At 44.0% G+C, this 25,158-nt stretch overlaps 1 protein-coding gene across 5 annotated transcripts in view; it reads right to left on the reverse strand.

The window, feature by feature from the left end:
• The window catches only part of mad1l1 (mitotic arrest deficient 1 like 1), a 56,570-nt gene that overhangs the window by 26,776 nt on the left and 4,636 nt on the right, over positions 1–25,158 (reverse strand). For all 5 annotated transcript variants that reach the window (XR_011078190.1, XR_011078189.1, XR_011078191.1 and 2 more), the window contains exons 10-16: positions 22,638–22,724; positions 21,212–21,356; positions 17,281–17,421; positions 16,085–16,141; positions 14,640–14,731; positions 14,325–14,415; positions 1,757–1,991 (exon numbers count right to left, since the gene is read on the reverse strand). Coding sequence is in view for 2 of the 5 variants with exons in the window: in XM_068589128.1 (XP_068445229.1) it covers positions 1,757–1,991; positions 14,325–14,415; positions 14,640–14,731; positions 16,085–16,141; positions 17,281–17,421; positions 21,212–21,356; positions 22,638–22,724 (848 nt within the window). In the remaining 3 variants the exon portion in view is untranslated. The remainder of the gene's footprint in view (positions 1–1,756; positions 1,992–14,324; positions 14,416–14,639; positions 14,732–16,084; positions 16,142–17,280; positions 17,422–21,211; positions 21,357–22,637; positions 22,725–25,158) is intronic.

A 25,158-nucleotide genomic window follows, 5' to 3' on the forward strand; every position in this document is an offset into this window, starting at 1 on the left:
AGGCAAAATTAAGCACGAGGCGGTGAAATGACAGAGAAAAGACGAGAGTGAAAGGAAGTGCAAAAAAAATTTAGGTTGGAAGTTGTAAAAGGGAGAGGAGATGAGTTGGAGAGTTCTGGAGAGGGAGCGACAGAGGAAGAGAGAATATATGAGCGAGAGGGAGGGAGAGCACTGTCGTCCTCAGAAGAAGAATTAGCAAGCAGACATCCGGCGATGAACCGCCCTGAACTCCAATTAAATATTTAACCCCATCATAACTGCACTTCCCCCATCTAACTGTCTGTCACATACGAGCACCTCCGAGGACTAAAGTGTGTCTATTTGAGTGGCCTTGAATAGCAATGAAGCGGCTTCCTTCTGCGTCGGTCGCCGCCAGTAGAGGGCGACGGTGAACTGGTGCCACCCTTGAACATTTTTCCACTCGTCCTGAAAAAGGGAAAATGACCTGAATGCTTGTCGGCGTGTGGAAACACTCCATTTAACTCCAACAATAGCATCTCACGATGTCCTCGTACCCGTTTTTTTTTTTTTACCTCGACCACCTCGGTGAGTAATCAAACACGCGTTGGAACATAATGAACCAGTATTACTCGTAAGTGAGCGAACGGAGCGGTTTCTATTGTGCGCTGAACAACTTAGAAGGACCCAATTACAGCTTCGCATTGAGCCGCTCATGAGTGTGTACTCACCGAGTCCTGCGTGAAACCCCTTGAACCCGGCGCCGTCCTCGGCTGCGCCGCTCAACAGCCCGGCGGTTCGGTCGTTAGAAAGTTTCGCGCAATTTGCGTCACCCGACTGTTTTAGTCTCAGCAGAGTCAATCGCGGCTTAAAAATTTGAGGTTGTGTGCAGGATCTCTTTGGAGTAAACTGTTGTAGGGTGCGAAATATTAAGTGAGTGATATTTATGAGGAAATATCATGCCAGGGGCTCAGAGGTTTAATGTAGTCCGTGTCGGCCGTGATTTATTAAATGTTTTCTGTGGCCCATCTGCCATTGCCTCCCCTATTCCAGCCAGCGTTCTCCTCCCCTTCCCGCTATCTGCAAGAGGCACCGTCGCTGCCTCCCGTGCTTAGAGCCGCCCAAGACGACAGTGATGATTTCAAGAAATGCAAACAAACCAGAGTGTGTTTTCTCCCCCTAGTGCAGAAGGATAATATGTGGAGCCAGACCTTTCTCTCTATGCTGGCACAACGCCGAGGAGATCGGCCTCTAATCTCAGCTGCGTCGCGTCGTCACGATGCCAGAATTACGACTTCGATGCGACGCCTGCCAAAAAAAAAAAAAACTATCTGGATACTTGAAACGATACCGCGGCGCAAAAAAAAAAAAAAAAGCCTAAAACATCCGGAGAAGTAATGGAATAATAGATGACAGAACATGGAAGTTAAAAATTCTTCTTTTTCTTTTTCATGAATGTCATTTCAAGGCAGTGGAGGGGAGAGAGAAGAAGCCGTAAAAACTACAAGAGTGAATCATTGCGCCATAGTGTGCGAATACATTTTTAATATCCAACCAGTTCTGGAGAAACTCCTAATTTAGCGGCGGAGCGCCTCTGCACACACTCCGACACTTGAAGTATCGGCACAAATAAAATGGCGGTATTGAACGGTTTTAACAGCCGGTGTGATCGGTGTCGCTATACCGTGTTCGGAGCCGTGAAGTACTCGTGGTGACGTTCATTTCAGTGTAGCGCAAGCAAGTGAGTCCATTTGGAGCGAGCCAGCCTGTAAATGTGCGTCTCTGCTGTCAATCTCACCCAGAACCTCCTTCGACGGCGGCAAGCTGAGGCCGAGGCCGGCAGCGTGCACGCCGGAGTCGTCTTGCAAATGGCCCGCGGCGCCGCCTCCGTCCTGCAGCGAGCGCACGAGCTCCCGGAGACGAGCCACTTCCTCCCGAAGGGCGTCGACGTCCTGCTGCCGCTGTTGTTTGGCGACCGAGGTCGGGTTCATCTTGAAGTGGAGCACTCGGGTTGTGACGGGATCGTAGTCTCCCTGAGACGGGGAGAGACGGAGAGACACAGACCAGAGTTAGCTGCGAAGCTAGGGTTCAGACGTCTTTAACGAGAGTGGAATACGTCGTTCTTTTCCAAACTGTGGACGTCTGACGATTCCTGAATGAAAGAAGGAGACATGACACACAACACAGTACAAATATTTAAAGAGCAGAGTGAAAAAATGAGTCCTTGTGAAGTCAAATTAAGTAGAAGCATTAGCTTGAGCACTAAAGCCGGTCAATAAAGTTAGTTATGACTTTGTTGTCTCTGGTTTGGAGATTTCACATTACTACTCTGCTCTTTGAAGGGAAATATTGTCAATTTGTGTCCAAAATTGCATTGAGCAAAGAAGAGTACACATCCTGCTGTACCAGCGGACTGTTTGAACTATTTTCTTTTAAGTGCCATAATGTTTTCAACGTTCCTTTCATGGCAGGAAATTCAGAAAGGGTTTTAAATCCTGTGTGTCTTCAAAAGAAGTGGTTTGTAAACTGGTCCTTTCCCATTTAAGTTTTCTAGCTGCACCCCTGACAGGAAAGGCCCTGATTTTAGGTATTTAAATGCACAATTATCCGATTGATTTTGACAAATGTGAAGGGGAAAAAAACAAGAACAATGTCTTGTTTTCTTCGACGAACTGTCAGGAACTCAAAAGACAATCCATTCACAATTAAACAAAACGGAGCAGAAAAGTGTCAAATTGAAGAATCTGAAACCAGAGAGCGGAGTACAAATAGGATGAGTAACAGATTATCAAAACGGCTGCTGATGGAATCTGTCGGCTGTAAATGACGACGCGAGGTCAGTCTTCGTTTATTCAGAGTCAATTTAGGAGCGTCTGGTCTTGGTTTGGATGAATGTGCACTTCTGTTTATGCCACCCTATTGATCAAGTAAACAGCATTTGAAGTTCTCATAACTCATCACAGCTCCCTCGAACGCGTGTGTGTGTGTGTGTGTGTGTGTGTGTGTGTGTGTGTGTGTGTGTGTGTGTGTGTGTGTGTGTGTGTGTGTGTGTGTGTGTTTGGTGTGCCGCACAAAACACAAGAAGCCGCTTTGTGTACGCGCGTCGTCCTGTGAGCGGCGTTGCGGTGAGACGCCGGAGAAGCTCGAACAGACTTTCACGATCAAAAAAAAGGAGCCAGGAAGACTTATCTGAGAAGCCGTCAGGAGGGTTGTGTGTGCCGAGTGTGACTCAGATGAATAAACAGGGAGGAGACGAGAGGTGAAGCGGCCTCCAGGAAATCAATCCATGCTTTCAGTCACAATGACTCAAGAAGACGCGTACGTTTTGAAATATTAAGCAGTCTGTTGCCATATATTCTCATATTTCTTTTCCCATTTTGTCGACTCGAGCGCTGCTGAAGAGATTTCTGGAAGGAATAAATGGTCCGAGTCCACATTCGCTTTGTTTACCACCGGAAGATGGTGGATAGCGAAAGCTTTAAAGCGTTATTTTTAGGACTTTAGGTCACTATATAATTAAGTCTGACCTTTCTTGGCTATGGGAGAAAAGGGCGGGTAAAAATATATGGAAGGAATATTTACATCCTGCACGTTGCACAAAGGTTATCTTTTGTTTCGTGCATTTCACTATCCAGAAAGATACAAGGACATTTCAGCAGAGCGGATGCATGGTTGAGTCAGGTTTCTGTCCGAAATGTTCAGCAAAAGAAAACATTTTTTTTATCTTCACCCTGACTTTTCAAGCTCAGCCAAGCATAGATATATATTTTGTCTTTTCCCCCTCCAGTGTTTCCAGATTAAAACGTACTTTACAAACAGGCGGCTGGAAATTAACTTAGAGATGCTTTGCAAACCTCTCACAAGGTAAAGCAGTAATTTATTGAATTACTTGTGTGGCTTATGTTCACAGTTGTTCGGCACATGGATGAAGCAGCTCTGTCGGGCATTTGGAATTTAAAAAAAAAAAAGCAGGCTTATTTCCGACGAAGCTATTTATTTTCTGTGCGACCTGTGACTGGTCAGCTTTACCTAGCCTGCCACAAAAAATATAAAATAATCCTCTCTACAGAGGCTGCAGGAGCATACAGTGGAGTTATGAGCATCGCACCGCTCGACCTGCTTTATTTCCCAGCGTGCCACTCTGAGCCGCGTCGACCACGGCAGCAGAACGCCCGGCGCCGATTCACTGCCAACGCAAGCGCCACATTAACGTGCCGCTGTTGTGCTTTAAGCTTAGGAACACTCCGGTGAAGTGGAATGTATACATCTTGAATAAATAAGCAATTAAAAATAGTTTTAGTAAAAGTTTCATAATCACTTAATGTACTGAAACAACTGGACCCAGGAGAGTTTGAGCAAATGTTTCGCTGCATCTCGATGCCATTATTATATTTTACTACAGAACAAAACAGACTGATTATATAACGCCCAACGAGAAAACACAGAATGAGAAGCAAAAGCAAAAATGGGAATGTTTTCACACCCTCCTCAACCCGGAACACATGATTTCCTTGTTTTCTTAATTTGTTCTGACTCTATGAGGTCTGGGTAAATGAGAAGAGTCTATCTTAATGCCAATAAAAGGAGACGCACACAAACAGGAACACACACACACACACACACACCCCAATCTTAGCTCTTGATTACTGGCTAAATTAGATTCCACGTGGCCCCGAGCGACCGTTGCCAAATAAACTACAGGCGTGTGGGAGAGCAAGAGGCAGACGAGGAGGAACTGTGAAGCGGGACACCGAAAACAAAGCGGGTTGGGGTAACACTGCCGACAGCGACGGGGGGAAGCAGTGTGGATGACGGGGAGGAAAAAAAACAAAAAAAAACAGGCCTTGCACGCTTATAAATAACGCTTTGTATCATTTTAAAGGAACCGAGTGATTGAGCGTCTCCAAAATGAGAACGCGTGTATTTATATCACAACATTTTCAACCGGACTGCACGCACACGTCACAGCCAGATAAAGTCAAGGCGGATTTGCTTCCTGTGCAAATCTTTTTTTTTTTTTTTTTTTTGAGGGAGGTGGTGGGGGCTTCTACATCTGTACACGGAGGGTTTATTCAAGGATTGCCTCTGTATGGGTGCGTTGTGATGAACAGCCAGAGAAAATAGAAGGGAGAGCCAGATAGCGGGAGACAGATATGTAGATTAGAGCCATGAAACCCGGCACAAAAAAAAAAAAGAAGAAGAAGAGTCAAGTCCTCAAAACGCAGCCAACAGCTACGTGCTGTCAAAAAGAGAAGAACTCCTACAAACATACTTCCTTGAAATTAGGCCAAGCGATAGAACATTAGACTGATTTGGCCGTGGAATTTATACTTTACTTGTCTTTTTTTTTTTTTGGATGCCTGGACTGAGCCGCGGGGCAAAGTTTTAATTGACTGCTCAACAGCAATAACAAAAGGAAATGTATTTCTCTTTGGCATTAAAGCGCATCGCTTTCAGAGCAAAGCCAAGAAATAGTGTAATCTTTTTTTAATTGGTTGAACTCTCCTCATGTATCACAATAAAGTGAGAAAGTGGAAGACGGCCATCTTCCTGTCTTCATCCATTTTACCTTCCGAGCAACAAAAAAAAGGAGGTAATCGGGTGATTGAGTATCATCCGGTGAAATGGAAAAACATTAGATCTGAAAGTACAAACGGGGACAATCATTTATAAAAATGCAGAAAGGCATCATTACCTTTCACTTTTACATGCAAGTCTGCATTTGAGAGAAGAAAAGAGGAGAAAAAAAAGGGAAAGCGGTGCACAGCGTGTTTATAAATTATAATTTAGTTTGCCGCCGCAACATCAGAAAAAACGCCAAATTGCCTCAGTTTCAAATTGGATGTTAGCAAACTGCCTAATATTACAGTTGGCCTATTTTGGGTGTGTGTGTGTGTGTGTGTGTGTGTGTGTGTGTGTGTGTGTGTGTGTGTGTGTGTGTGTGTGTGTGTGTGTGTGTGTGTGTGTGTGTATTTACATGCATATACTCGGTCTGCTCTTCCACACAGAATGTACAGTGCAGCAAGGTGCAGAGACGTTTTTTCGTGCTCAAGGCTACATATCTCTTATTCATAGAACAACAATAACAACACATCTAATACCAGGAAGCAGAGTCTGTTATGAAAAGGAGAAAAAAAAGAAGGAAAAAAAGAGAGTAAGAGAAAAAGAGCAGGAGAGCATGAGATGACAAGAAAGAGAGGGAGAGTGTAAGAGGTACGTGGAGGGAGGAGGGGATCAAAGTACAGGGCAACAATGTCTGTTTTTAACAACGCTGAACAAATCGCTCTGAAACAACCACTTATACACTAAATACTGCACCGACCACAGGGGACACCGGAGTCACTGATGGAACGGGTGACACAGTAATGGTGGAGGAGCAGTGTGAACGAGTGTGTGTGAGCAGACGAGTACACCATCAGAGAAATAACAAAGAAAAAAGGCTCAACCTTAAACCCCCGTGAACGAGATGGAGTGAGAGGTGGAATTGGAAAGACAAACCTCTTCTTCTTGAGGCACGTCGTTAAAAACACATCGTGGGCGCCCTCGCCTTCACGAATGAAGTATATCGAAGTATTCAACCCCCTGGTGTTCATCCAATTTTGTTGCATTACAACTATTTGCCGTAAGGGCCCCATACAAAATGGTCACAATCGGTGAAGTGAAATGAAACTCTAGAGTTGGGAAACCGATGCGGTCTTAAAGCTTGCGATCTCTCTGCTGACAGGCAGGGGGCGCCGCCTCCGGTTGCACAAATAAGTCCGAAACATGGCTTTATGGTCTCAATCGTCAGTTTCAAGTCTTCTTTAATACAGTGTGATGTTGATGGCGACGGCCGTGATCCAAGATGGCGACGGCCGTATCGCCGAACTCGAGGCTTTGAAACAGCAGTGCACAAACCGATGGGTGAGTGCACTTGATATAAACAGTCTGTGTGTGCAGGTCAATTACATACAATCCCAATAAAAATCTATTTAAATACCATTTAAATACCAGTTTGTACTGCAACAAAAGAGTAAGAAAGAAAAACTAGGGTGGTATATGCATTTTGCAAGGCCAAATTCTTCCAAAAAAAAAAGTGAATAAAAATCGTTGGCAGCAAGGTTGCAAGTGTCCGTAGTTAAAAACATGTTTTCTCTGTTTTTTCTCTCCTGTCTTAATGTCCATATTGTGCTGAGATAATACAAAAACAGCTCCTGGACATGATCGTGTCCTCTTTATCGGCAGTGCAGATGATCCATTCACTCGTTTTCTGGGTTCGATCTGCCTCTTGTTGCCCGTTTCATGCAACAACAAAAAAAACTACAGAGATGCAAGTTGTTTTTCTTATGCTATTACTTCCGTTATGAAACCCTAGATGTAATATATGGTCAGTACGCATCTCATAAAATAAATGCAATGAAAAGATTGTGTAGTGCATGGAAGTAAACCTAGTCAAAATCAATTATTGTTCTACCCATCCTAAAATTGCATGTAAAGATTTAGTAAAAATGTACAAGAATAGTGTCCATTAGTTGAGGGCATTGACGCGTAACATTGTTCGAGCAACGTCGGACACATCCGCCTCCGTATTCGATCCACGTCATATCGGGAGCTCGCTAACAGCAAATGTGCATCATGCGGCGCACCTCGAGAAGTAAGCTCCCGATAACTGCTCCTCCGACAACAGCGTGAAGTCAATAAGAGAACAATCACCACGAGCAGGAATCCCACTGTGGCGTTTTGCGATATGGGCCGGGGTGTGAACGTGGAGCAGCTGCTAAGCAGGTACCGCACCTCTGTCCCCACGGCGACGAGGAGCCCATGGAGGAATCGAGTTTCGAGGCAACGCCCCGGCGGGTTTTCCCCTCACATGGGCAACGCTTGAGGAAGACAAGCGAGCTGCAGCACAGATGTCGAGTCGGGTAGGAAAAAGACAATTGAAGCGAGGAGTAATGGTGGATGTGCAACAGCATCCAGTAAACACTGAGAAAGATGTGTTTGGTAATGTGTAAGAAATATATGATATCCTTTGATAACATACTTAGTAAAAAAAAAAGAGACCCTGCAGAGTTTCCTTGTAAATAAACAAAAGTCATGTTTACATTCAGTGTCACTCACCCAAAAAGCATTGTGTGTATGCTCGAGATCTAACAAACGTGTCGAGTGCATTTCCCTCCTCATAAAATATTCGCAAAGAAGATATTTCTGTTTGTTTCCATTCGTGTTTACTAGCTTGTAGTCGTCGTTGTCGTATCGCAGCATTTCTTGGAGTGTTACAGACGAGTACAGAGGAGTTTATCGGTGAAATAGTGCGACAGCGTCACCCGTGTGCGCACATGGACGCGATAAACAACACAGTACAAAAAGCGCTCCGCTGAGCCGTCATGTCTAAAACTCCACTGCGATGCTTTGAGCTCAGATACACATGCAAAGCACCAACTGGGCAGAGAAACACAATGTTCTGCTGAGCGGTCGGATCAAAGCTGGAGATCAACTGGGGGGCAAGACCACCAAGCTCCTCGAGTTCTGTGTGGAAGTATTTATGAGAAAAACAACAAAGACGCATTAACATACAAATAAATCGCACAGAAGAAAAAATCCCCCCAGTGTGTAAACCTGAAGGTCGAGTTCTGATCCTGTGACGTAAATCTAGTGCAGCCGAGTGGCACTGACAGGGCATAAATATCCCCATTTTGCTTCTCTATGGTTGGAGCAAACAGCAAAGACATTTTAAAAGGCAGCACCCGCATGTCCACGTCCTCAGGGTGCACAGATCAATCACTAAATCCTGAGAAGTAGGAAAAGGTCCGGAGACAGATTTTAGCCTCGGTGCCTTTTCACAAGAGTCGACAAGTGGATGCTGCTGGACCGGGATCTGGACTGAAAGGGGAAAGTTGAGGGAGCTCTTAATACCAGGTAGTATTAGCATCAGAGCTTCTGGTTAGGCTCTGCCACAGGGACCTGAGCTTTTGAGCGTTTACAGATACACGAGGGGGGAGGGGAAGAGGGCCGAAGATTCCCCGAGGAGCAACTGGGACGTGCAATATGTCATCCTCTTCCTCATCAAACTCCGGTCACGTTGAACCGTCTCATCTCACCTGTGTGAACCAAGTGCCGGGAGTGACCTTTTGCGTCTTTTTGCCGCTAATTGGACTCCCAGTTGCTGTGCCAGCCACCGGACAGGCGGGGGTTTTTCCTCTGTTTTCTCGCCGATATATTTACGACATAGAAGACATAGCTGTAGGGTAAAGAAAACCAATGATTATGCCGATGCATTGTTGTAAAGGCAAATTTTCCTGTCTTTTTGTTTTTCCTCCTTTGGAAAACGTGATATAGAAGCAAAGGCAATGCTTCAATCTGTTCAAAAAATAAGTATTCCAACATAAAGCCAAACATTGTGTAACGGAGGGTCAGCTCGACGTACGTTTTGTCATCAAAGGGCGACGGCACTGTGCGGACGTCCACGTACCGGCAATCTGCTCGACCGTGCGGGCCGGTCCAGAACTACTGCGCATCTGTGGTGTCAGCGGCAGTCCGTGTACCCGTCCGTCTCATCCGTCATTACCGACATTTCACTCTCAAATTGCATCTTACACTGAGCAGGCTGAAGAGGAGGGAGGGGGCGGGGGGTTGGTACTCCTTCCTGACGTCTCAAATCACTTCACTGATTTACTGGGTAAGAACGGAGCAGCGCTGACATCATCTCTTTGGCTCAAAAGTCTGAAGGCTGTTTGCAATTTCATACAGAAAATAGTCAAGATTGTTTCTTACAGCCAAAGCACACAACTCCCCCACATGCCAGCACCCGTGATGGGTGATGGAAAGACACGCCGTCTGGTGGGAACGAAGCTCAGTCAACGGTATGGCAGTTGTTACCGAGTTACAAACACTGGAACAAAAGCCTTCAAAAGCCATTGAGGGAAGGCTCTCAAAAGTTTAGACAAATTGAAAACTAAAGGCTGGAATAAAAGGAGGAGGGCTGGTGCAATGTGGGACACTCAGACCGAACCTGATTGAAGAGACGCCTCCGTCTTGCCCTCAATTGTTGCCGGCGTCCTCCAGCCACCAATCATCATCAATCTGAGCTCAACTGTCCACAGAATGCAACAGCCTCATTAATTTAAGGAGTCGGCGGTCACGAGAGGACATTGGAAAACAGCCGTCTTTGACGTCGTCATTGAAACATATGCCGAACAATATCTTCTTCCATTGTCTCAGTGAAAATATAGTAAGGGGACAATGTTGCCCGAAAGGAAAATTAGTCATGAAAGCGCTAAGTGCTGTCACGAGGACCTTGTTTTATTGGGATACGATTGTATTTTCCCCGTCTGTGTCAGGGTGTCAGCTGCTGACAACTACCGGGTGTGCCCATCTTGACAACAACTTGCCATTAAACTCCATATTCAGGATTAACTCCATTTTTTAGCCCCGCAACTTGAGGAAAAAGCAAAAATGCAGCCTCGAGGTTGTCTGCAGGCCTTATAGGTTTAGTCATTTTTACACCTATATTCATAGATTAAACAGCCTTCAGCTATGATTACACCTTTAAATAGGTAACTGCTTTTAAAAATGTAAATGTGGACTTTCAACAGGTAAAAAATACGACTGACTTTGTCACAGTACAGTACACTCTGCTTAAAGATCATGAAGACGTATACCTCTTTGTGCCAGAGGCCACGTGACGCAGGAGATGTGTGGCTGTTTTTACATTTCACAGCAAAATAAAGGATCACTCCAATGCGTTTCCATTATCCCGTCTCTCTGCATAGCCTACGCTTCCAGACCCTGCATAACCAACTGCAATATTGGTTGGGGAAACTGAATATGCAGAAAGTGAAGCTGGCAAGCAACCAAACGCCATAAAGAATGTTAAGCAGGTAAAAAAAAAAAAAAAACCTGCTCAATCCCACCCAGAGACCTCGGGAGAGACTGGAAGAAAACCATATTTCAACACCACATGCCAGAGTCAAGACGAAATATGAAGAGCATTTTCCAGGTAGTATTATGTCTCTATCTATGAGAGACATTATGTCTCTATCATTATGTTTCTATCTGACAATAAACACATCAACATAATGTTGAGTACAATAGGGCCTACCCATGTGAGCTCATGTACATCAGAGGGAGTACGTTGATGCAACCTCTTGCAATGGCAACCATTATCTTCGTCTAGACACCGGCATGACAGCTGGAGCAAAAAGACAAAGTACGGCAGTATCACGTCAAACATCATCGCTGCCACAGTGTGCAGTGGGAAAAACATTAATACAATCCGAAAAAAAATCACACAAAAAAAGATGTTGTAATGGAATTATATCAGACTACTTAATAGCTGTTGTTGAAGCCATGATGATGATGATGATGGACAAGATTTCTCACCAGAGAGTAAGACGTGTCCAAACCACAGAGGGGCACTTTAAAGTAAGATGAAACGCTCACCGGGGAGAGACGCCGTTGTTCTTCAAAACAAGACTGAATGTCGACTGCCTTTCTTTTAAGGACGGCCACGTCAGATATATTTGGAGCAAACATCGTTAAAAACCACCCTTAAAAAAATTAATACAACAATCATCACACTCAAAATCTACGCCGTCACCGTTGTAGCCCATCGAGCGAGAATTTATCAGGTTTATATTGTAGGTCGTCTCTGCCGCAAAAATAATAACTAGTGGCACCTAAAGCCAACTTATAAAGCTCCACGTTTACTATTCTGAACCGCCGAGTAGGTGGTGGGAGCACAAACAGGACCTAATGTGTTTACTTGTCTGTCATCAATAATGAATGTTTGGAATAAAGAAAGAGAATCCAGTAGTTCTGGAAATAAAGATGAAAGCTTTGCAGATCTGCTCCTTCCCATACATGCATACTTTAATCTTAATGTTGACATTCCCACAACTCATTAGTTGGCATGACCAACAACAACAACAACAACCATGCATGAGAAGACAACAAAGAAAAGAAAACAGCTGCTTAAAGACACGTGTATTTGAAAAAAAGGAGAAAAAAGGCACAGACCTTACATCTTTGATTATGAGGTGCATTCTAGACTTAAATAGAAAAATACAGCAATACGACTGCTTTTAAAGATGTACCCGAAAATATACAAATGTCATTGATTATTTAAAGAAGACGGATTGCGTAACACGTTCACATTTCAAATGTATGCACTTTGGTGATTTCTAGAATATAGTGTGTTTAGTAGGTAGTAGTAGTAGTAAGTAGAGTATTAGAAAAGGTACTTTTGCACAGCGAGGGGGACTTTGAGGACAGTGACAACTCTTACAATGCAGGACCAATACACAGTTTGTTTACCCAGAAGATAATATACTCATTTGGTATTTGTTTTGAGTATTTAAATAATTTCATGTCGCGAATCACAGCTCGCATGTTGGAGCTCGTCTGGCTTTAATTTGTCGCTGATAACCAAGAGAGAGAGAGAGAGAGAGAGACACGATGCATTTCACACAACTGGCAATGAGAAGACTGGCGGCCTCGAGAAGGTGGCAAATTAATTAGATCTGCCTGGGATGGAGGTTTCATTTCAGCTTTGTAACCATAGACTGGAGATAAGAAGTTGACTGTTGTCATCGCGACGCCATCCATTGGTTTTTGGGCCTGGAATACAGGCTTTTTGACTATAGCCATATTGTTTTTTGCAACCAGTGAACATAAGTGACCTTATTTGGAGTGCGGGGGAGTGATGCAGAGATGCCTCAGAAGGCTCTGGAAGCAGTAGCAACCTGTCAATCACAAGGTAGCCCCGCCCTAAAACATACCCCGCTTTATGGTCCATTTTACTCTAAATTAAATCAGAATTTACAAAATGAACACCACGCTGTATTGAAGACTTTAAACGCGACCATAAACTATTGTTTACAATGTGAGTTTTTTTAACTGAGGTAACAAATCAAGTAAAAAAAGTAGGATCTTATAGACTTCTGACTTTTTGCAGCCAGAGTGGCTGCCATGTGAGCGTTTGAGAGAATGCCAGCAGAAGGAATAGTGTCCTCCGGCTTGTTCTAATATAGTAGTAGCAGTGAATTAGAGTTCGTTATAGACATATCTGACAGCAGTATTAAAAAAAAGCTTCATGCAATAATGTAATAATGCCATTTCCGGTGATAATTTTGGCTCCATAATTGTAGCGCGGACATGTCCCGCTGCCATCGCCCTGATGATTGAATCAGACGCATTAGTGCATCTCTTTAAAATTCTATAAATGTCTATTGTACAATAGACATACACTTGTAATGCAGATGACTGATAGCAGAATTTCCCAGGAGTGCCTGCCGTCAGACTACTGGCGGGGATGATTGAGCACGAGTCCATGAAAAGCAGTCTCATTACGCTGGTAATCTGAGTGGTTGACAGTCACACTCGTCAGCGTGATCTCAATATAAAGACTGGGCGGAAACGACTGGGTGATGCTACAACAATCTGACATGCAAGTTGATATGATGAAAAAACCCCCATTGTCAAGTCATTCAATTCTGCACCTCTTTCATGCCTATTCATTTAGGCATTCATTTCTCCTTTTCAAACGCGTCGCCATTCAGTCACTCATCTCTCCACTCGGTCTGATGGAGAGGTCTCTTTGTGTGCATTAGACCACGGAGGAGTCGTGAAAATTACTCCCAAGAACTGACCTGATCCATTGACCGCGCAACCTTGAAACCTGTGCACACGCACGCACACACACACACACACACACACACACACACACACACACACAGAGTTGTCAATTGCCTTAAAAGTGGTGGTCATGCTTGAGAACACATGGATTTCATTCACCCAGCGGCTAAATGGAACCAACGCGCTTGCCCACACACACGTTTCATTAAAGTGCCCTGGTAGGCTTAGTTTGGTACAGTATGAGTCAGGGGAGTTAGACCTGACAGAGATGAAAGACACACACACACACACACAACACACAGGCATAGCCAATTTAAAAGGAGAAGGAATCTTGGATAACTTGGAGAGTTCATTAAGTAACGTTGCAAGATGAAAGTAGCTGGATTAGATGCACACAGACGTGTGTGTGTGTGTGCGTGTGTGTTTGTGTGAGTGATGTTAAGGTGGGCTACCAACAAGGATTAATTTCATTGCAGCCAGTTCCATTCTAATCCCTTCCACCAATAAAGCAGGACTTTTAAAAAAAAAAAATCACTTTTTCTCCCGCGACTTTTCCATTGGAGGCCGCCGGTATCACACCTGGGTCCAATTGTACTTGGAAAAACTATCAGATATGGCGAGTGTTTGTGTAAATCAATCTGCACCGTCATACGGGTGAGGCTGCAGCCCTTGGGGATTTGAAGATTGGTTCCTTTGTGCCAGATTGAGTAAATCCGTCACAAAAAAAAAAAAAATGCTGCCAGGAGCTGGCTTACCTGGAGGTTGTGTCTCTCCAGTCTCATCTCCAGAATGTTGTTCTGCTGCTCCAAACGCTGGCGCTCTGCCTCCAAGTCTTCAATTTTCTGTCTGAAAAATGCACACGCATTTATTAATATAAACGACTATGCAAAATCGGCGACTCAGTAGGTTAATCCAGCTCTTCTCATAGTTAATCCACCAGTGTGTTTATAGTCACACCTATACATGCATTAATCGTTCATGTCCCAGGTGTTGAATTGGTGGTCTTTGCAAAAGGTTGTGCCTGTATGTGTGAGAGTGTGTGCGTGTGTGTGTGCGTGTGCTCCAACTACCTGAGTATGCCGAGCTCTTCTATGGTCGCTAAAGTGTTGCCATCAGAGGCAGAGGCCTGCTGCTTCTTTAGAGACTCCAGCTCCAGCTCCACCTGGGAGAGACAGAAGAAGAAGCTGCACTAACGTCGGATCACCTTTGGCTGTGTGCCTCGCAGAAGCAACCTCAGGACTCCAGTGCGCCGCTATCTTTTCGAGACATGGATCCAGACAAACAGTTATATCATTTACACACTATTAGTCCACTGACTCATTTTTCCATTTCACAATGTACCAATCGTGTTCCCAGAGTACTTTTTTTTTTTTTGCCAGCCCCAATCTCATTCTCTATGCAATTAGCCCTAATTTCCATTCCCACACCCATTTTCTCTCTTTTTTTCACAGAGCATCTGTCTGTCTCGCAGCTCATCCTCCCTCCGAGTCTGTAGCCAGACGTAGAAGTAATTACTGCTATACCAGGCAGGTGGATTTCACACGTCAATATTCATTGCCATAGCTGCGTTGAAGTCTCCTCGGTAACAAAGAGGCCTAAAAAGAAAGGAGATCCTACAACAAGAAACCATCAATTAAGAAAAATATATATCCCGATACCATCTTTTCATTCCCTTAGAAGCCTGAACTGATCCGATACTAGTGAATTACATACTTACACACGATAAATATATATATTTTTTTATTCCAATATTGTCTTATAATGCTGTGCATACATCAACACGGACGGTTTTAGTTTTCAGCTTGTTTTTTTGTGTAAAGTTGCTGCAGTGAACACGAGCGAGCCGTCAGTCGCAGCGGCTGCCACAAACACTCCAGTCGCCTCATCTTCACCCCCACGGATACCCGTCTTCTTGATGGCTGCGAGTTCCAAACAAAATTGCTAATTCAGATGCAGGAAGGCAGCGCGTTTACAAAAAAAAAAAAAAAGGAAGCCATTAACAGAGCTCCAGACCTCGGTGACCTCTACCACTGGTGGCTCGAATATCAGTAGCATGGCGCATTGTCGCCTGTCAATTAGTGTCACTTCGGACGGGATGCAAGAAAAGAGACGGTACTCAACGCCAGAAAGCTATCGTACAAATACCATACATGCAAATCCAGGTGGTAAATAGGACGGCCGCTTTGAAAAAGGTCGACGGGACCAACTTCATTGTTGGGTTAACTGGGAAAAAAATCTGCCGTTAGTCACAGATGTATTTAAGCGTATTAGACTCCTGTCTAACTACACCTGCCAGGATTTCAGGTGTTTCTAAAAAGGCACTTTATTTAAGATTTCTATAGATTTAATAAACCTTTTACTTTTTGCATCCTCGTTTATTTTGTTTTTGATTACTGGTGGGGAACGAATAGAAGTTAATTAGGGTCAAATATGTTGAATAATGTAAAAAAAACGGAATATAAAAAAAGGTACAAATAGCAAGCGTGGGAGTGTGCAAGCGTACATGTAGACTTACCCTTTGCAGCTGCAGTTTCAAAGACCCCGTCTCCTCCTGTGCTTTGGTCAGCTGGCCCTTAAGCAAAAGGACAAAGTAAAGTTACTACTACAACACTAGAATCGCGGCCTTGCAGTCGTATGCCTCCGCAAATGTTGCAGTTCAGATCCATGTCTGACCAAAATGGCTTCATGTTGTCATTATATCTTATTTGAAATTTGTTTGAAATTGTCATAATGAGCATTTTGAGTTTTCCAGGGGTCACAGTGACCCTTGACCTCTAAATTTCCAATCGGTTCATCCTTGATTCCCAGTGGATGTCCGTGCCAAATTGGAATAAAACCTCTCAAGGCAGTCCTGCGACCGACATAAGGTCACAGTGACCTTGACCTCAAACCGCCAAATGCGTATCAGTTCATCCCTGTGGACGTTTGTGACCTATTTTTTTTAAAAAGGAATCCCCTGCAGGCATTTCTGACGGCATCACGTTCACAAAAACGGACCAGACGGACCAGACAGACGGACGGACAACCTAAAAACACGACGCCTCTGGCCACGGCTGTCCCCAGAGCGAAGCCATAAAAAATGAAAAATGGCTTCCTGTCCTTATCCTGCTGATATACAGTATTGACAGAAACAGAGGACATGAGGGGGACAGCGGCAGCAGGCCAGCATATATTTCCCAAAGTGTGAATTTCATTCAGTTCTGAAACGATGACACTTTAGCCTCCTCTCATTCTCATGCTGGCGTTGCCTACAATTCAACCCAGTGCTCCACAAGTGCAGCTTTATCAGATGTCAGCCCGCCCATCCATCCACCCACCCACCCACCCATCTATCCATCCACCCACCCATCCATCGGTTGGAGCCGATCCCAGCTGTCATTGGGCGAACGCAGGGTCCACCCTGGACAAGTCGCCAGTCTATCACAGGGATTTCCAGCCCATATATCTGTCAATTTGTCCACGAAGCTGGAGCAGCGAGCGTGTCGACGAGGAGCAGCTGAGTATCACACATTCACAGCGCCGTTAGCTGTGAGCAAAGTGTCACTCAACGGCAACGCAAAAATAAGCTGTCCGGCAGCTTTCCAGGCGCAGGAGTGAGTGCTGCATATTGAAATTTGTTTTAGGATACTCTAAGTGCAAGTGCCTTGTGTGTGTGTGTGTGTGTGTGTGTGCGCACACATACACACACACAAGCCAGTATCCGACACCCACCTCCATCTCTGCATTGTGGTTCTGGGTCCTCTGCAGCACGTCCTCTGCCTCTCTGAGCCGTTTGCTGAGTTGAGGAGAGTACTCAGTGGGTGCCAGCTCGCTGTCATAGGACTCCAGTATGGCACGCATTCCATCACGCTCCTGTAACACACACACACACACATTAAAGTACACTTAACACACTTCCATGGCGCCAAGGAGGAAGCAAGTCATGGCTTAGCAGACTTTAGTGCCATCAGACGTGTCATGTTTACATGTAACGGAGCGAGCGAAATGAGAATATCAAAGCCCTTTGATGTTCTTCCCAATTTGTCCATGTTGAGTATGTATGCCTGTTTGGTGTGTTAATATGACGGGAAAATGCCTTTGTAAATGAGGAACAAAGCACGAGGCAGCTGCGCCTTCCTCATCCAAGCTGTGACAAGAGGAGCCGAGCGTTACGGTCGCACTCGTCCGGGTTTTCTCCAAATGTTTTTGCAGATGAAGGATGAATAATACATTTTAAATAAAATCAGACCGTACCAACGGGGAAATGAAGCGCGCGTGTCGTGCTGCCTCATCTCTCTTATAGGAGGTCATTTAAAACAAACACGCCATTTCCCCCCTCTATAATACGATGAAAGACGTTTTACTCTGTCCAGATAACCAACACATCCAGCCGGTGCTTCTCTTTTAAAAGAGGATGAAAACATCTTCAAGTCACCGTCTTTCCTCCTGACGTTCCTTAAGCGTTACACTTTATTTAAGCTCTTTGAATTACTTTTAATAACTAGTCATCTATGCTCTTTTTTAACATATGTTCAATTGACATTTGGAGTTTGAGGCGAAAGGAAAAGACCACAGTGTTCCATCAAAAAGTGGGCTTTATTAACTTAGTTGAATATATATATATATATATATATATATATATATATATATATATATATATATATATATATATATACACACACAACAAATTAGTTTAAATGTATATAATGAAGCAACAATGTTATTAGCTAACGTTTAATCACCTGTGACAGTTTTAAGATACCACTTAGCAATTAAAAAAAAAAATTGCACAATCCATTACACGTGTGAAGAGCGAACCTGACACAACATTTTAACTTGCGACATGTAACGAACGATTAGTGCGTTAAATTAAAGCGTAGCACGGCAAATCTGTACTGGTTGCCTGGCAACATGATGAGAGAGATCCATTATGTTTAAAAACTGGCAAACAGCCCGTTTAGTAATGCAGATTCACTGTCGGTCAGACCGTTATAATGACGCCCTCCTCCACCCCCCGTCCTCGCCACGCCGGCGTGCTCCACATGATGAAGCGAAGCCGGCTGCGTTTTTGTGGGGCTTTTAATAAACATCACACAAACAGCCGGGCGGCTTCGGACCATCTTTGAATTTGCGAGGGTCAATGAAAGCTTAGGAGTCTATTATTGACGGGGCTAATTTGGGGACGCGTATTACAACTCAGGTTAAAGTCAGGTAATAAATAGCGGCAGTGAGCACCATTTTAGATAACTGCGGGTAATATATGTTGATTGCCGAGTAGTGCAGTCTTTAAAAAAAAACAAAAAATAAAAACGGCTTGAAAGCACCTTGTAATTCCTGGATGTAAAATAATCAGATTAGCTCGTAGGCTTGTATCTGAAAACAAACCATGATTACTCTAATCAGATTCTGCTTGTGCCGAGCCAAGAATAGAAAACCGTCGTAATCAAATCGTGACTCAGTCGGGTTCATTTAAAAAAAAAACAACACTGTATGTGAAATCATATTTAATACAACTTTAGCTTTGGTGCCGAAGCAGCATTGCTCGTGCCGCCACTCGCGCGCGCGCAATACCGCCGCCCACACGTAACGCCTCCCATCGTATCCCGTGCGAACCTCGAGAAGAGACGGAGGCCGACAGACTGAACACAAGTCCAAATGGTACAAACACATCTAGAGGTCAGTGTGTATGTGTGCATGCTGCCAATTCGAACCAGCGGGGCCCGTTGGCGATTTACGGTCCATTAACGTGCAATGAAATCTAAATCAGAAATCTGTCGGCTCCTCTCCGATAAAAACTCTAATTTTAAAAAGCAAACAAACAGGAAGCAGGAGGGACGGGGCGATAAAACTACTATTACCGTTTCCATCATCTATTGCTTTGAATTGCTTTTATGTTGACGGTTTTTATCTGGTGCGTGGAGATGTGACGGTGCCTCTAATGGGTCAGCGAGTCCGTCCCACTGAAGTATATTTTCTAAAGGAACATACGAGCGAGGCGGCGGCGGCGTAAAAGGAGTCGTGGCCTTGTGGCGGAGTGGGAACCATGACATTTGTTCTCTTCTCCGCTTCCTTAACAACCTGCTGTCAAGATGCAGCCGAGCAGGACACTCGATCAACATTGATTTGTGAGCTGAAGTGTGGCTACAGTCATCCCCACTGGTGGCGGGGGGGAAACAGGAGATCCGTATGGAGCTCAAGCGGACGGTCGATTCGTCCACGAGTTGGTTGGGAATTGACAACAACTTGATTTGTAGTTCAAGTCGATTTGTTTTGAATGTGAGGACTTGTAGCTTTGTTTTATGTCCTCGTAGGGCAGATGCCAAATGTATTCATTCATTGTTTTGTTATTGCACGATGTTTATAATGTCTACATCTTGAAAATCAAGATGCACAATGAGGTTACTTTCATTCAGAAAGCACCGATGATGATAGTTTCGGCTGTATTATATTATAATACTATACCAAAATAAATGATTGGTTGCAGCCACACCAAATTAATTACATTGGCGAGAACAGAAAATTAAGAATAAAAGACCAAATAAAATACTTTAACATGCTACTATTGGCTATGGTTGTTAAACTTAATGTAACTTCATAAGCATTTTGTCGCAGTAGAACTAAATTTGTTAGCAAGGTGGTAAAGGTTTTAAAATGCACAGCAACTATAACAGATATTTTCTTCCAATCCATCGTGATTGGATGTAAACAACGTCCTCTGAATGCTTGGTGGAGTGAAGCTGGTAGAATGCAGTTTCTCTCAAAATCAATACAGGGCCGAGTCATATTTTCAGCATACCTGTAGCTCTTCTTAGTTATGGTGCTGCCTGAGAGCGTGTGTGTGCGTGTGTGTGTGTGTGTGTGTGTGTGTGTGTGTGTGATTTGTGTACCAACAGACTGAGCATGTTGACCTCGGGAATTACACATGGTGAGAAATCAATATCACAGGGTGGTCTAGTCAGGAACTGCAGAGCCGGTGGAAGCAGGATAGATAGATAAATAGATCGAGGAGGCACATGACTTTCATCGACCAATCAGAAAGGGAGAGGGGGGTAAAGGGCGGATAAGAAATTCAGTGCTGGCCTCGAGATTCAAGAGCCTTTCTAGTACCGAGTGAAAATATGGACCCAAAAACCTGAAGAAAGATGCCATAAATTCTTCTGATTAATCTGACGTCTTAAGTGATACTTTGAGTAACTATCTGAAAAAACACCTTTGACATTTTTAGCTCATGTAAACAAATAATTCTTTTATCAATAAGAAGAAAAAAATGAAAGAAAAAAAAAAAGGTCCTGTGTGTTAATTTTATCACAAAACTTGTTACGAGTACATTGACACTAAACACTTGTTTGGCCTTCTTTATTTTTATGAGAGCCATTTGCTTCTAATACTATTTTAGAAGCAAATATTAATGAAATATATAAAGTGTGATGGGAAAAAAAATCACTTTGCAGCCAAACAATTTGACTGAGTGTTAATTTTGTTTTTATAGGAAAGCCAAGACTCCAAATATCAGTTGCAGGGACAGATGGGTTGAAGTGAATCTCTGGCGTTGGGTGATGGTGGAAACATTATGTCGCCAGGGTTCGAAAGCTCGTTAACGCGTCTGCATTTCTGGGTTGGTGCGGGGTTTTTTTGTGTGTGTTTGTCGCCGATTGTCGGGCACCTTGGTTAACAGCAGCACTCTCTTCTGTAGTCGGCGGATGAGAGCGTCCTGCGCCTCCCTCCTCTTCTGCTCCTCCAGGGTCTTGGCCCGCTGCTGGGACAGCTCTGCACGGAGGTCAGATTGGGAACGCTCCACGCTCCTCACGCTGGTGAGGAAGACACAGGGGTGGAACGGAGAAAGGAAAAAGTGTGAGTGCGAGGGGGTACTAACAGGTCGTAGGGAACCAGGGAGAAGAGGTTGTTTTAGTGCTGGATGTTCAGACGATCCGAGAGAATCAATTCATTCAGAACAATACTTCTTGTGGATAACTTGCCCAGGGGGGTGGGAGGAAATAAAAAAATCGCTACAGCATAGTATCGTGATTGTTTGCGTGGCGATATTGTATCGAAACACGGAAACAAAGTATCAATCTTTTATGTTCTCGATTATGGGAGGCATTGGAGAAAGAAATGAGGAATGTGCCGTCTGCGTGTAAATCAAACGTCTGAACTACTCGTAGTGCAGCGATACATTGATTACATCACAATAATCAATGCATCGCAGGATCGCGATAATATTGTATCGGGACGTAAGTATCATGATAATATAGCAGTATTGTGACAATATCGCATTGGGGCATAAGTATTGTGATAACATCGCAGTATCGTGATAATATCGAATCAGGACTTAATTATCGTGATAAATCTGGTGATTCCCACTCATTCCCACACCCAATACCTCCCAGACGACGGTGCACAAATTATTTGGAGCGGTGTCTTGCGCCGGGTCTGATCGATAGGACGATAATTATACCACAAGCTCCCTTCATCCCCTCCCACACCCGGCGCTCTCCCATTCTGCGGTTTCTAATATTTCATAATGAGCCCAATACGCTGAGCAGAAGAGAGACGCTTGTTAGCTAATGAAAGCTTTCTTTGCTGGTCTGAGCTGCAGCGTGATTATACCAGAGCATGCACGCAGCCCTCCCTACAGACATCACCTCTGCCTAAACAGGACAAGTTTAATTAGTGAATTCCCCCTCTCTCACTCACGGTCCTGCACACACACACACACACACACACACACACACACACACACACACACACACACACACACACACACACACACACACACACACACACACACACACACACACACACAGTGGTTACTGTCAGGAGTGCTATCCGAATCAGGACCAGTTTAATTAACTTTGTGACAATTAAGGACTTCTCAGAGATACGCTCTAATAGATACATGGGGGGAGGCAGATAGAATGAGAGGGAAAAAAGTCTGAAGGCAGAGAGGGCAGGGATTTTGTGTGAGTGTGAAGAAGTGTGTGTGTGTGTGTGTGTGTGTGTGTGTGTGTGTGTGTGTGTGTGTGTGTGTGTGTGTGTGTGTGTGTGTGTGTGTGTGTGTGTGTGTGTGTGTTTTAAGAAGTGTGCGGTACCGGCTGTTGAGCGTGTAGTTCTGCTCTTTCATGGAAATTTCTGTCTGCTGGATCTGAATCACCTCCCTGGACAGATCCTCTGGTTTCCTATGAATAGACACACACACACACACACACACACACACACACACACACAGAACAGTTAGCATACACGTCTGTACGCGCAGACACACACAATGAAAAATCAATACGACTGAGAGAGCAGCAAAGGACGAGAGAATAGATGGAAACAGGCAGCGTTTTCATATTCTTTTGTTATTCGGCCAGTGGGGAGCTGGGAAATAAAATGACACGAGCAGCAGAGGGAGAGATGAGCGGACGATAGTGGGCTAAATACTGGTCACAGTTATGCAAAACAAACTCATTCCATGGGAGAGATTGATAGATTACACAACACACACGCACACAAACACACAATGGAAAGGCAACAAAGCAGAAGGTCGCATACTCCAACAGAAATGCGCCACACGACCTCCAAACTCTAAAATCTCGGCCGTTACTATGGATCGGACCAAAAGAAAGCAAATGCCATTATCTCTTTATCTCTGGCGAAATGGCGGTACATTAGAGGAGCTTAGCTCAAGAACACACTGCAGCTCGCAGGTTACAAAACAAAAAAGAAAAGAAAGAAAAATGGACACCCCTGAAATAAGAGAGGCCGCTTGCTCTAAAGTGCAACACAACCTCATGAGAACGGGTGAGCTTAGGAAGGCGAAAATTGTTCCAGCTACAGGAGGTCAGTTACATTACATATAGATCTATTTATATGGATACATCACCACTTCTGATTCTGCTCGGTGGAGCTTTAGGTATGAAAATAATATCACGATTAAAAACCCAGTTCTCTTTGTTAGTGCTGCGAAACAACCGGTCGGTTGCCTATTATTTGGTTTTGATGTGGCGAACTATTGCGAGAACGTCAGAGGTCAACAGGTCACAAAGGTCAACCGGGATACTAGTTTTTAAAAGCACGGACTTAAAAGAAGTGATTCCAGAGTTTTTCTTTAAGTGTTGCAAGATTAGTTTTAGAAAAGGTTTGTGATTAGAAGTGTTTTTGTTAGATAAAAGTAGCAAATTACTGTGCAATAAGTGCAATTTAAGCAACATCTCCACCAAATGTTTACCCGTTTCAAACGACAGGCTTTGTGCACACTAGGGCTGCGACTAATTATTATCATTATCTTCGATTTATCATCCTCAAATTGCTTGTTTTTACACCCAACACCCTCAAACCCAGAAATATTCAGTTTATAAGGACAGAAACGGGCAGTAAATCCTCACGCTTTAGTGGTTGCAAGATGGAACCGGTCGTCGTTTGGCATTTTTACTTGATGAATAAAAAAATGGCTGCAAATGCACAAGGCATTTATGGCCACCTTTTAGATGCAAAAAGAAAAATGTCAAAACCCATTTTGTGGGGAAAGAAGATCAAGACATATCACACTTCAAATCTGTTTTTCATTTCTTTCTCGTGAACGAGAAAACTAAAAAAACGCACCAAAAACGGTCCAAATTCTCTCTTTTAGCCGGCGAAAAACGCGGCTGAAAAAGGAAAATTCATTTCCAGAAAGCCTTTTCCAATATTTTCATTGTCCGGCCCGACGGTTTTGGTCCACTTAACAGCCTTATTTTACCCCCCAAAAATATTTTCAATCTTTTTCCGTCACTTTTACATTCAATTGTCAGCCACATGAGTGCACAAATAAGCAAGCACAATGTTATCAGACTGTGCAACAGAAGGAAAGGAAACAAACACCAGCAACCGGCCAACTGCTTGGAAAATTCAAGCTGCTGCAAAGAGGCTGGCCTTCTCCTCCAGGCAGCACCCCCTGATTGTTGGTGGGAGGGTTAACTTCTGTCCAAAACTTCCTCTTTTTTTTGTGTCATTCTCCGTGTGGCAAAACAGCACAAACGGCCAAATCCTATGTTGCAGGATGCGAACTCCCCATTCACGGCACCGATGCGTTTGCTCCTCTTTAACAGCGACTGCGCAACATATTCTTTTCACACCACTAATGACCGCTCCCGAATCGTCTGGGGACATGAAGAGAGACTAAAGCAAAAACAAAAGTGTGAAAAGCCTCAGTAGCTCGCAGTTATGAGAAATTACTAACAGGCCGCCAGAAAAATTAACAAATCAATAATACAAATACACACTGGTGTGCCAAAATCCAACCGCCCTAATGCGATATTTCATATTTTAATGACGGAACAAGGAGCGGTTTCGACACAAGCTCTCGGATGAGGCTTAGTTTTGATGTGAATATTCATTCAGGGGCTGCTACATTACTGGTGATGGCACTGGGACGTTAGCGCGTCACTCGGGTGACATCAATTTACTTTTGCTGATCATTTTTACCTCCAAAAAAACCCCCACATAATGGACACAAAACCAGATACAAATTCACTTACATTCTTTCACTTTCTCATTAAACGCATCGAACGTACGCACCTGAAAGGACTCAGCACATTACAAGATATAATCACAATGTCCGCTTAACAGCCTCTAAGGCAATCACAA

Source organism: Clinocottus analis, unplaced genomic scaffold, assembly GCF_023055335.1.
Source record: "Clinocottus analis isolate CAN_PGR_092001 unplaced genomic scaffold, fCliAna1.0.p SCAF_22, whole genome shotgun sequence".
NCBI classification, from domain to species: Eukaryota; Metazoa; Chordata; class Actinopteri; order Perciformes; family Cottidae; genus Clinocottus; species Clinocottus analis.